Source organism: Rhineura floridana, chromosome 11, assembly GCF_030035675.1.
Source record: "Rhineura floridana isolate rRhiFlo1 chromosome 11, rRhiFlo1.hap2, whole genome shotgun sequence".
NCBI lineage: Eukaryota > Metazoa > Chordata > Lepidosauria > Squamata > Rhineuridae > Rhineura > Rhineura floridana.
The window spans coordinates 38,828,231-38,841,657 of NC_084490.1; the positions used below are offsets into that span (position 1 = coordinate 38,828,231).

General features: G+C 46.5%; 1 protein-coding gene across 1 annotated transcript in view; it reads right to left on the reverse strand.

Moving 5' to 3' along the window:
• CLEC11A (C-type lectin domain containing 11A) overlaps positions 1 to 12,636 on the reverse strand; it is a 22,196-nt gene extending 9,560 nt beyond the window's left edge. Inside the window, exons 1-2 of the mRNA XM_061589501.1 lie at positions 12,386 to 12,636; positions 6,253 to 6,469 (exon numbers count right to left, since the gene is read on the reverse strand). Of these exons, the coding sequence (XP_061445485.1) occupies positions 6,253 to 6,469; positions 12,386 to 12,499 (331 nt within the window). The 5' untranslated portion in view covers positions 12,500 to 12,636. The remainder of the gene's footprint in view (positions 1 to 6,252; positions 6,470 to 12,385) is intronic.
• Between the last annotated feature and the right edge of the window lie 791 nt (positions 12,637 to 13,427).

Genomic DNA, 13,427 nt, shown 5'->3' on the forward strand with positions numbered 1-13,427 from the left:
AAGGAAATTTAACCTATTTCTTCTCTGCTGCAGATCTTAGGAAAATTCCTCCGCTGGAACTAGTGTCTGCATTGGAAGGGCATTTCCCCATTGGTGCCAGCAGGGGATACCTCTCCCCCTACACACACAAAAGCAAACACTACTTCAGAAGAAGGATTTTCCTCAGGATTGGCAGCAGGGGAGGAAAGTGTTAAATTCTCTCTTGAAGCCTACTCTGATCCTGTTAATTATCAAGGCCTCCACCCCACCCCAAGCTGATGTAATTTGCATTTTTAAAAACCTGCACATTAGATGCAAAGACACATTTAAAACGTCAAGCATAGTGTGGCCCTAATGTAGGCGGACAGAATGGGAAGAGCTACAGTAGATGCTTCAAATCTTTCCCCCACAGCAGCACATTTTTCCCCATCAAATATGTAAAGCCAAACCGGGAAGATCACACAGTTTTATTTCAGACTGAAGTTCAGTTGCCTGGGCAGCAATTGGTTGTGCCAGAAGGCAGGTATAAACTTAAAAGTAAAGAAAATTAGGGAAAATACTAAAATCTATGGAGTAAATGCCACATCCTGGTCTGTTTCTTAAGCCTTTCATATGCACCTAGGCCATTAATCCAGGGTCATATATTCTACTATACTGCTGAAGTATGCGCATGAATCTGTGCTCAGATTACAGGGGGGCAGCAGGGGGGGGCAGCCTCCTTACCTTGTGATGGCCCCTTTAAAAAGCTATTCTTTTCAGAAAGCTAAAATTGCTTTGGCTAAAACTAGTGAGAGGCAGGTTGGGGTAGCTACTTGTGCATTGCCAAAAAAGAGGACAAAAAAAGATGCACTTTGCAGGAGTGGGGAACCTTTGGCACTCCTGATGTTGCTGAACTTCAGCTCCTATCAACCAGAGCAAGTGTGGCCAATGGCTAAGAATGATGGCAGTTGTTGTGCAGCAACGTCTGGAGGGCGAAAGGTTTCCCACACCTAGGATACAGGTTTGTATAAAATGTGCACATGCTAATTTATATGTGTAGTTGGATCTTGGTTGCCAGGCCTGGCATCCAAGAGGTCTTCTGTATCTTTAAAAGTTGTGCATGGGGAAGGGAGAATTCCACCTTGTGGTTTTTCCCATTACATTGTTGCAAGAACACCTGCACTTGGCTGCCTTTCTCTTCTCCTAAAGATACAGGATCAGTCTCAGGCCAAGAACCTGGCAACCCTAAGTTGGATAAGTGCAAATTTAGAAATAATTACTATGGGTGTTATTCAATACTAGTCCTACTCAGAGTTGACCCATGGAACTTAATAGACATCACTAACTTAGGTTTATTAATTTCAGTGGGTTTGCTCTGAGTAGGACTTAATTGAATACAACCTTATGTTTGAAAGAGAAATAGAATATATCCCATCATAATGGGGAAGACAGTGATCATCTGAGTGTGGGCCTATTTAGTCTGTTGTCTGGGTGCCTAACTGTTGATAGGCAACCTCAAGGCCCTTCCTCTCCCCTTAGGGTTTTTATCTTTATATCACACTCAGACCAGACAGCTGTTCAAATAGAGGACTGTCCTCTGACAACCTTTTAAACAGAAGACTCTCCTCTGTAAAGCAGGACACAAGGCCACCCTTGTGGGACTTATGGATTTCCCCTTACCTTCTCCTCCCCTAAATCACAGCTTGAATTAAAGCAAAATGTGTAATAAAAAAACCTCTAAACAAATACCGTAAATGATTCCTTGCCCACTGCTACCCGGTCACTCAGTCTCCTATCTGTAGCAACAGAGGGATAACAACGCTAGTCTACCTTACAGGGTTGTTGTAAGGATTATTGAGATAATATTTGTGAAGTGTTTTCAGAACTCTAAAGAGGATGATATAATCCTTAAATTCACCTTCAGCTACCACTGTATTTTTTTTTTTAAAAAAACACCCATCCTGGATTACCTACCGGTTGAAAAAAACCTGCTTAATTCATACTAACTTGGCTTCAGTCAAGTGTTACTGAAGTGCAAACAAAAATGAAGATGCACTTTTAGGATTTTATTTTTAAAAGACCTGTGATCATTCACAATACCCTTGCTTTGATCATTTTGCTCCTATGATAACATTCATTTCAACCACTAAATCTGTATGACCTTCACAGCTGCAATTCACAAGCGATGTCATTTAGTGCGTGTGTGGGTTGTGGGAAGTTTCTCCTCTAATGCTCATTTAATGCTGAGAAATATGTTATGTTCCCAGGGATGGGAAATTCCTAGGAGACTGCATCAAATGTCTGTGGACTTCAGTGCTAGGTAGTTGGGAGGGGAGTTCCCCTCCAGGATTGGGCTATCCCAGAATCCTTTTGAAGAATACATGCCAAACTAAACATGACAGGCTGTGGTGTATAATTTTATCCTGCTGATGGTGTTTTCTGTGTATGTATTATAAAGGAAAAGCGCTGAGGGAGGCTGGAATCTTGAGCAGAAGACGAGTAGTGGAGGAGGAGGAGAGGAGGAGGAGGAGGAGGAGGAGGAGGAGGAGGAGTTTAACCCTTACCTCTCCAGTCATTTTTTAAAATTCAGAATCCCTCCTGTGCTTTTCTCCCCATATTTTTGCATATAAAAGAAGCAACTGGGGAAGGCAATTTTGAGCAGAAGCATGGCATGAGAGGAAATAGTTTGGAAGCCTCTTTCCCCCTCTTCACTCCCATACAAATACACACAGGTGCGCACACACGCCTTTTGCTCAAGATTCCAGCCTTCCCTGTGTACTTTTCATTTTAAAAAATGCTGGGGCAAAGTTACACATGGCGTTCCATCATGGGTACTTTGGCCCTAAAGGAGTATGCATAATGCTGTGCTTCAGAGGATGTTCCAATAGTCAATTATTTATGATGGGGAGGAAACCTGTTACTCTCAAATTTACAGAAGGAGAGCTGTCATTCTGAATTTCACGTGAACTTGTGTAACAAAAACTTTGATGGCATTTGTTTCCTCTAGGGAAAAGCTTCAGCAATGGGGAAGGGAGGTGCTTTGGGGTAGGTAAGTGTGAGTGTGATTAACCCTTTCTCCCCTGACTGCTTTCTCCCTGCAACTTCTTCCAGCCGTTTCTCTCACCCTATCCCACTGCAAACACATTTGTAAGGGTTTGGAAGCCCCTCATGTGGAAGAATGGGAGCGGAGTTGCAGTGAAGGGGGGGGAAGGGATTAACCCTCTCCCCACCACTGCTTCTCCGCTCCAAACTTCCTCTCGTGAAGGTGTTCTGCCCTGTAAGAAAGTCTTCTGGCCTTTGTTTACACATAAAGTGTAACTCTGTCTACAGAAGTGTCTAGTCCCAGAACTGTAGGCACTTTCAATCGGTGGTGTCTGAAATCAGGGATATCCGTAACATTCTGTAGCCAGTTAAAAAGATCTCATGTAACAGGAGATGGGCAAGACCTCTGCCTGAGACCCTGGAGAGCTGCTGCCTGTCAGAGAAGACTATATTGGGCTGAATGGACAAACTGTCCATCTTCCTAGACAGTATACTTCTAATTACCAGGGAAAAGGGGGGGAGTTATCACTTCTGTGCCATTCTTGTTAAATGTCAGAGGCATCTTTGGCCTGATCCAACAGGGCAATTCTGATCAGCCCATGCCATCAGCTCTACTGAGATCCCATCTCCATTTGTCTTCTCTTTCCTTCAGCTGTCAATCCATCTGGCTACAGCAAGAGGAGTGGGAAGCAGCACCATCTCATTGGCTCAGCTGAGAAACAGGCTCCCTTTGGATCCTCCTCTCCCTGAGTTATTTCCATCCCAACTGGTCATCATAAGACCAGTTAAAAACTGAGATTGCTTGTTTTCCTCTCTCCTCCTCATCCCTGTTTTCCTTTTGTGTCATGTCTCTTACATTGCAAACCTGTGAGCAGAGGCTGTCTTGTTTTAATGAATCTTATGTTAGAGGTTCTGGGAGTCCTTTTTAGCTGGATAAAAATACTTTAAATAAATAAATAAATACATAAAAAGGCATTCTTAGCACTTTCTTTTAAGATTGGATCTACCAGGATGCTTTCTGGTTGGACAGCTTGCTCTTACTGAGGTACCTACACTTTATTACCATTGTGAATATTAGAATTCTAGAGAGGTTGGGTCATTTCTGGCAGCGCAGTAAAGTGGTAGCATGATTTTTTTTTCTTCAGCCAAAAGCGGAGGTTTTTATCAAGTGAAAGGAAGTCATTGATGGGTAGGCTTACTGTTGCTTCCAGCCAAGACCCAAGAAATCAGGATTTATGCTAGGAATTGATTTGGGTTAGATGTAATTGGCTTCTGTGCCTGAGGACACGGGAGGAAACAGAAAGCGGAGGCTTCAGAGAAGCGCAGAAGATTTATCATTTGGGAGCATGGGACGATATGTGAGGGAAGGCTCGAGAAACAGGGTATGTTTAGCTGCTCAGAACTACTGCTGAGGGAGGACACAGTTGCAGTTTTCAAATGAGCTCATGGCTGAGCTGGGATTCAAACCTTGGCCTCTCTGGAATAAACCCAATGAGTCTATAGGGCTTCCAAACAAACAAACTAACAGTCCTATTCAAAACCCTGTTTTGCAGGAAGCTGCAAAGCTCTGGAGCAGAGATGGGGAGCCCGTGGCTCTCCAGATGTTGTTGGACTACAACTCCCATCATCCCTGCCATTGGCCACACTGGCTGGGGCTGATGAGAGCTGAAGTCCATCAACATCTGGAAGGCCCCTGGTTCCCCCTCCCTGGTGTAGAGTATAGACCAGGAATGAGGAACCTCAGACCCAGGGAGCTAGTGCAGGCCTATGGGCCTCTGTAGCTGCCTCTTGGGACTGTTCCTAGGCCACAACCTCTCCCTAGGCTGTACCCTTCACTGGCCTTGTGCCTCCACCCCCTCCTTGAGTGCTTAACTGTGGCAATGCTTCATGCTTGCCTGGATGGAGGATGCCGAGGTGTATGTATAGAAAGCTCTGATATTTGCATGGTTGAAATATAGCCTGCCATACAAAGCTAAGAAGACTCACATCCATTACTCCACCCACTTTTGCCTTTGGCCAAACCCACTCCTAACATGCGGCCCCCAGAAGGTTTCCCTCAAGGGAATGTGGCCCTGAGGTGGAAAAAGGTTCTCCACCTGGAGACTCTAGAGAATGTAAAAAAGTAAGAAGAGCCCTGCTGGATGAGACCAAAGGTCCATCACGGTGCGTCTGAGAAGCCCACAAGCAAGGTATGAAGGCAACAGTCCTCCCTCACTCTTGCCCTCCCCCCAGCAACTGGTATTCGGTGGCACCAGAGGGACCTGCAACAAAATGTTGCAGCGTGGGGTGCTGCTGTTCATGATTCCAGACACTCTCCTCTATTTGGAGGAAGGGCCCTAGCTCAGTGGCAGAGCACATGCTTCACATGTAGAAAGTCCCAGGTTCAGTCCTCAGAACCGCCAGGAGGGTGGGAAATTCTCCTGTCTGAAACCCAGATGGTTACTGCCAGTCAGCGTAGACACTACTCAGCTAGATGGACCACTCGGTGGCCTCTGAGCCAGTATCAGGCATTTTCCTATGTTCCTAAAAGCTGGGACTCGATGGGCGCTACCGTTCATCAACTGCTGCTTCACCCACAGTGCTGCCCAGACTCAGTGGCAGAGCACATGCTTGGCATGCAGAAGGTCCCACATTCAATCCCTGAAATCTCTAGAAAGAGCTGAGAGAGACTGCTGAAATCCTGGAGAGCCACTGCCAGTCAGTGTGGGCAAGTTTGAGCTAGATGGACCAATGGTCTGATTCAGGAGAAGGCAGCCTCCCATGCCCCTTTTCACCACTCCTTTTCTGTTCCCCCACCCAATAGCCAGTTAGCATTCTGTGGCCACACATTCCTCATTGGACCATTTTTGGGTCCCTCCCTTCCCTCTCCTTAGGGATTTTTCACTTTTTTTTTTTTTTTACTTCTGCAAACTGAGTATCCCCTGAGTTGGCTGATAACTTCCTCCATGTATGCAAGTGGTACCCTTTTTCTTTTCTTTTTTACTACATAAGCAAAAACACTCACAGCCTGAACATCAGAGGCTCCATCAGGCCTAGTAGCTATTGACAGATCTACCCTGGAGGCTCCTGAACCTAGAGGCTGCATCATGGCTCGAAGCTATCGCTAGATCTGTCCTCCATTCATTTACCTAATCCCCCTTTAAAGCCAGCTAGGAGAGGGTTCCCTTATGTTACCTGGGGTGGGGAAATCACCCTTCAAGGTGAAGGTTGTCCTTTAAAAGAGAAGCGACCTGACTGTTCCACACTACTCACACACATAGGTGAAGCCATCCTCCTCCTCCTGCTGAGCTGGGGATGCTGTAGTTGAGGTCAACAGAGTGGGATGGGCAGGCTGTTCCTCATGCCCTTCCTCCTCCACATTTTCATCCAAGATCTCCTTGCCATCTCGGTCCTCTACCTCTGTCAGGGTGACCTCCTGTGCAGCCTCCTCTTCGGACACCTCTGATAGCTCCAGAACCTCTTGCAGATGCTAGGAAAAGGGGAAATCACAGAGAAGGGTTGGGGCAAGGATGGGGAACTTCAGGCCCAGGGAGCTCTTTGCCTTGCCCTTGGGACTCTTCCCAGGCCATATGCCCTCCCCAGCCAAAACCCTTGCCAGTCCTGATTCCAAGGCTGGCACACACGCATGCCCCAATTACTTACCTTTCCCTTGGAGAATGCTGGTTGCACTGCGGGCACAAGCCTGCCATCAACCAAGATGGCAGCTGAGGTTTCCCTAAGAGGTTGATGCCTCCGCTGTCATCTTGGTTGATGGCAGGCTTGCACCTGCAGTGCAACCAGCATTTACATCAAGGGAGAGGTAGGTGGGGCATGCAGGCGAGTGGCGCGGAGCTCCCTCTTGTGATCTGCGGCAGGGTCAGGAGCTGATGCTGCCATGGATCATGGAAGGGAGCGCTACCCACCCACCCTAAGGAGGGACCCTTCAGGGGCTCCTTGGGACCCAGGGGCCCTCGGCCAGGGCCCAACCTGGCCGCTCTCTGGCACCGTACCTGCCTGATTCTCCCCCTCCTTGAGTGTTTTTGTCTGGCTGGAATGTGTCCTCAAACTCTGAGAATGTTTCTTTGTTTGCCCAGATGGAAGACAGAGAGGGGTAAGTGAGTGTGAAGAAACAAGTCTATTCTCCAAAGCTAAAGTTCACATTTATTGCTCTGGCAATGCTCCATCCACTTTTGCCTCCGCACCACCACCACCACTGGAATGTGACCCCCCCCATATGTTTGCCCAGAAGGAAATGTCACCCTAGGACTGAAATTAGTTCCCCATCCCTGGGTTAGAGAGACTACTGGCCAGCACAGACAAGGGCACACAAACCTCCATATACTTCACCAGTATCTAATATAAAAATCCAGTTTATGTTATAAGCTGTGAGCAGAACTTCAGCAATTTTTTATTTTTTTTGCATCATGAAGGTTCAGGTCTTAAAAGTGGGGGGTGGGGGAGGAACCAAAACATCAAGGTGGGCACCAGGATGGGTATGTGAATGTATTGTTTACATTCATTTGCCATACCATAACTGCAATCTGTTTTCTTTTAGTCTAGCCTTTCCCAATCTTCGGGTCCCCAGATGTTGCTGGACTACAATTCCCATCATTCCTGACCATTGGCCATGATCGCTGCGGCTGATGGGAGCTGTAGTCCAACAATATCTGGGGACCCAAAGGTTGGGAAATACTTAGTCTGTTGCTGTCCTGGTACTAACAGTTGGTGAGCAGCTTCAGAGTCCCTGATCATCTTTATTATGGTTCTTTTTAAAAAAAAAAAATCAGACTTGGGCTGTACATCCCTTTCAATAGATGAATACGTCTATTGAAGAACTTCTGTTGAGAACCAGTGTAGTGTAGTGGTTACAGTGTTGGACTATGATCTGGGAGACCAGGGTTCAAATCCCCACTTGGCCACGAGGCTCACTGGGTAATCTTGGGCCAGTCACTATCTCACAGCCTAACCTACCTCACAGGGTTGTTGTGAGGATAAAATCAGGTGGGGGAGAACCATGTCTGTATGCCATCTTGAGCTGCTTGGGGAAGAGGTGTAATGTAAATGTAATCATAAATAAAAATTATTTAAAATATATTTTATATACACACTTTACACTTTATTATTATAAAGGGAAAATACATCTGATATCAAAAACCCTAGATTCTGGAGTAAAAAGGGTCAGAGATTGACTGACATGTGTACCCAGATTCACAAAAGAGGCAGAGAAGCACTGAAACCAGTGTAACTGCAAGCGTATCCACAGACTCAGAGTAAGGCAGCGTCCTATCTTCCTAAAACATGCAGTAGTGTAAACAAAACATGAATTTAAAGTATAGAAGGGGCCTAGGGCAAAACCTCAGGAACTACTTGAGCAGAATATTTGGTGTTTAAACAGTTATGTTTATCAAGAAATGAAATAATAGAAACAGATTGAATTCAGACATAGAAAATGTTGGAAGTGGGGCAAGAGCAGCTCCTGTTTTGTTCTTTTGTTTATGTTCCAGAAGGCAGGTAGAGTTAGGGCCCTCCAGATGGCTAGGCTTGACTACCTTTACCTGAGATGATCTGACTGACTTCCTTCCATCGCAGACTGATATGTCTTAGGGAAGCTTATCTGCCCCTCCTCCTTCTGCCCTTTCCTCTCTTCTCTTCTTGGACTGTCCGAGAGAGAGGAGACACCTTTGTCTCTGCTCTCTATCTCCTGAGCCATGAGGGCAAGTCCCAAACCTGGGTGTTGCGCCTCCAATTTAGTTAATTAGAACTAGGTATGGCTTTCTATCTACTATCTACTAAATAAAGTATCTTTTCTTATTTTACTAAGTCTTAAGTCTCAGTGATCTCAATGCGGGGTAAAAGCGTACTTTCTTAGGTAAACACACACACTGGCACACAGCATCTCAGACCGTTGACAATCTCTGGTCATATCTATACAAATGTACACAACAGAAAACAATAAGAACACAAATGCACATTCTTTGACTTGGCCATCGGTCCTAAGCCAACTCACAAAACTGGGTTGCTGTTCTAAAAGAGTTCCATGTTTTAATAGTCAAAGAAGATTCAGAAATCCAGGCTTGTTCCAGACCTCATTCACAAGAACGCAGCACTGATAGCGTCTGGTCAGCTGGCAATCAAACAAAAGACAAAGACTCGCTCAGATCAAAACATCCCTTTAAGAAGAAAAAGAATGCAAACACTTAGTGTTTTTGACATCATCGCCCAGGCGAGGTCAGCCAGTTCCTATCATTCTGTCCTGGATTTCCGAGGGTCTGTCAAACACCCAAATTTCCTTAGCAAAAGCAAAAAGAGTCAGTGTGGTAAGAGTGGACAGAGTTCAACAGCTCTAGGGTAGGGGAAGTACAGGACTCAATCCAAGCTGTGTAAGATTATTCAGATAAGAGACTCAGGAAAAATGTTCAGGGCAAAGTAAGATTGTGTTCAAATTATTTTAGTAGAAACATGTATATGCAGCAGAGATCTACCAGTATTTTTCCTGGCAGTCTGAGCAGGTCTAGCTTAGAGAGAGAGGGAGAGAGAGACAGAGAGAGTTAAGTAAAATGTTTGGATTGGAAGTTGGAACTGCCCCAGATTCTAGAAGAAAAAAAATATGAGTAGGTTTCTAAACATTACACAACTAGAGTGGCCACGTGTCCAACTTTAAAGAGGACAGATGTCTATTTGACAGGCTGTCAGAGGACAGCCTCTTTTGAAAGGGTCCTCTGTTTGAAGGGCTCTCTTGTCCAAATCCAGTTTAAGGATGAAAAAATGGAAATGGACTGCCTTCAAGTCCATCCCGACTTATGGCAACCCTATGAATAGGGTTTTCATGGTAAGCTGTGTTCAGAGGGGGTTTACCATTGCCTCCCGGCTAGTTCTCCCCAACAGAGGCCAGCTCAGCTTGCCACAGCTGCACAAGCCAGCCCCTTCTTTGTCCGCAACTGCCAGCTGGGGGGCAACTGGGCTCCTTGGGACTATGCAGCTTGCCCACGGCTGCACAGGTGGCAGGACAAGTAACCCCTGAGCCACTCACTGTGAGGGTGATCTTTAGTTGGTCCTTTACACCCAGGAGACACAAGCGGGGATTTGAACTCACAGACTCTGGACTCCCAGCCAGACTCTCCTCCCCACTGTGCTATACCAGATAAAGAACCCTAAGATAAGGGAGAGCAGCAGGGGCCTTGACATTGCTCATCCACAGGTAGCACTGACAGCAGACTGAGTAGACACACAGGTCATCTGGTCGTGCTTTTCCCTACTATGGACTGTTATTTTTACTTTGATTATAGTAATGATTTGTGTCTATACACATCAAGCAGCATATGCAAATGTTATGCAAATCTCTCCTCTTTTGCTCTCTTTTTTTGACAATGTCCAAATGTCCACCCTACAGAGAGGCTGGTAGTGAGGCTCATGGCGTGTGTGATCTCACTCCATCCTAAATGTATTCACGGAGTGTCTGCACAAGGCTTCTGTTTCTTTTAATCCCTTTCCCAGCCCCAAACATTTTGCTGCCTTTAGCAGAGCCTAAACACCACCTACCCACACTGCTGCAGAGCCAGTATTTCATCAGCTCTTGCTGCACCATTCAGACACCTGTGGCTCCATCTGTCTATCCCCCCAACACACACACCCCTCATGATATCGCTGAAGCAGGCCAGTTAGCTCTACCCCATGGCAAGTCCAGCACTGCTTTATTCCTATCCCTTGTAGATTAACCCATCCCTGGGTCTGAGCAGAGAAGAGAGAAAACTCCTGTAGATCAGATTCTTATGTGGCACCATCAGAGCTGGATTTTAGGGCAAAATCCAGGGGCCCAGTCAGCAGAATTAACAGAAGGGCTCCCCAATGGCATCGGGGGGGTCAGCACATTTTGGAGTAAACATTACACATTAAGGACACCCTGAAGTAAGATCATCAAGTCCAGAGTTGCATGCACACCATATATTTAAAGCACATTGCTTCCCCCCAAAGAATCCTAGGAACTGTTGTTGACCTCTCATAGAGCTACAATTTCCAGCACCCTTAACCAACTACAGTTCCCAGGGTTCTTTGAGGGATGTCATGTGCTTTAAACGTATTGTGTGTACGCAGCCCAAAATTCCCTCACTTCTCCCAGGCTTTCTTCAGCCTAGGAACAACATAGGAAGCTACATCATACTAAGTCAGACCATTGGTCATTAAGCTTAGTATTATCAACATTGACTGGCGGCAGTGGCTCTCTAGAATTTCAGGCAGCATTCTCTCCTAGCCCTCCCTGGCAATGCCGGGGATTGAACCTGGGACCTTCTGCATGCAAGACAGGTGCTCTACCACTGAGCAAGGGCCCATTCCCCTCTTCTTGCATGACTCCCTTCTCTGTCCTTGTGGTCTGGTGAATTGTGCAGAGGCTTCCTGGATTCCCCTTGCTGAAGAATAACTTTTAGTCAGCTGGCTCCAGGTTCAAGGGGCAAAGTGCACTCTGGTGGGCCCCCTCCCCTGTCAATAGACCCTGGCAGGCTTATTGGTAGTGGCAAGGGACACCAGCAGCGCCACTTCAAACAGCATCTGGTGGTCGAGATCTAGCAACCATTTTTATTTCCAGCAGTGCCCTGACCTAGTTTCCTCTGGGGCACTGTGGGAAATTTAAATGGTGGCCAGGCTCAGTTGCTTGGAGTGCTGAACAGACCAAAGGAAAAAATGGGGAGGAGAACATGTGGTGGATAGGATACGATAAGATTAGTTGGGTAGAGAGGGAGTATGATGGATAAGAACAGGAGGAGCTGGAAAGAATCCATAGAGATCTTGGAGTGGATAGAGAAGGTTAAAGAGTTATAGCCAGCACCTCCTTGGTTCTCTTGGTGGAGACAAGAGGAAGATCTGGAGAGCGGAAGCAAAGGAACCATCACTCTAAGTTCTCCTGGCAAGGGAGAGAGCTTAAGTAGCTGTAGCCAGGGAAGCTGGAGAAGACAGACGCCTGCCTGCTTTGCCAGGGTTTGTGGCGAAGGGCAACTGGCCAGCTGGGTTAGTCTGTTACACAACGTGACTACGAGCACTTCTTAAGACATTGCCAAGCAAACATGAGGGGCTCTTTTAAGCAGGAGCTGCCCGGTTTATTGTTGGATTAGTTTGTTGGGGGAGGTTTCCCACCTACTGCCACCCACCCGAGGGTCAATGGGAGCAAGTCACGGGCACTCCCGGTATCCCTTCCGTGACGTTTGGTGGATTCTGGGTCATACTTGCATTTTGTACAAGGGCAGGCTGGCCATTCCAGAAGCACCACAAGATCCCAGACTCACACGCTGCTTCCAGCATGGCAGGCCCCCTCTGAATTATTTTTCCCCAGGGCCACTGTCTTTGTTGCCTAAGTATAGTTCGCTTGCCCCTGTTTTAGGAGATGGGGGTGCCAGGGAAATGGAGCCTTTCTCACCTTCAGCATCAGAGCTTTTCTTTCCTCCTCGGAGCTGAGTTCGTCCCTCTGTCCCTGAGCTGCCCTCAGCAGCATGCCCAAGAACAGCAGCCGCACCAGAGGCCAAAGCTCCATGGTGCTTCTCTCTCCACTGAGACTTGGCGTACAGATGAAGAGGAGGGGGTGTCAGTTCTCCTGAATCTCCCCCAAACCAACTCAAGAATGTCCTGGATCTGCCTCTCCTTCTGTGCCTCCTCCTCTCCCTCTTTTTCTCTTGGATTTCATGGATGTCTGCCCACACAGGCGATTTTGGGGCAGAAATAGGGAAAGGGAGGGAGAGAACTTGAGCCAGCCAGAAGCCGGAATGTCTAATCCAGTCCAGATGTGGGAACAGCCAGGCCAAGGCCTCATCCAGGCTGGATTGCGACTGAGAACTGTGTGTGGGTTGTCACCTAGCCAGCTTAAATCTGGATTAATTTCTCTTTCTCTCCCTTTTTGTTACGTCAAATGAATTTGTTAAATTTAATTTTTATGTTTGCATTGCTCTAGTCTCTGTGATCATTATTTTTATTTACTTACTTACATAATTTATATCGCACACCTTCATACGGTGGCCATGTGTCCTATGTTACAAAAGATGGTCCTCTTTCTGAAGGGCTGTCAGAAAGACAGTCCTCTTTTGGAAGGCATCCTCTCTTTGAAAGGCTGTCCACTCCAAGGCTATGGACACACTTGCAGTTATACTGATTTCCGTGCTGCTCCACCTCTGTATTGTGGATCTGGGGACACGTGATGTCAGTCAAACTCTGCCCCTTTTACTCCAAAATCTGGGATTTGTGAGATCGGATGCATTTTCCCATTAAAACAGCTTCACACACTGACTTCAAAACTGTTTGGTCATCGTTGCCCTGCTTTGCCCACTGGTGTGTACACAGAGTCAATACGATTAAAACAATGAGTCAAACAATAAAGATATGTACAGTTGGGTACAGATTCTTTTTAAACCACACTCAGACAAAATAGTCTGCTTGCCTTTTAAGGAGCCCATGTGCATGTAGCCTTG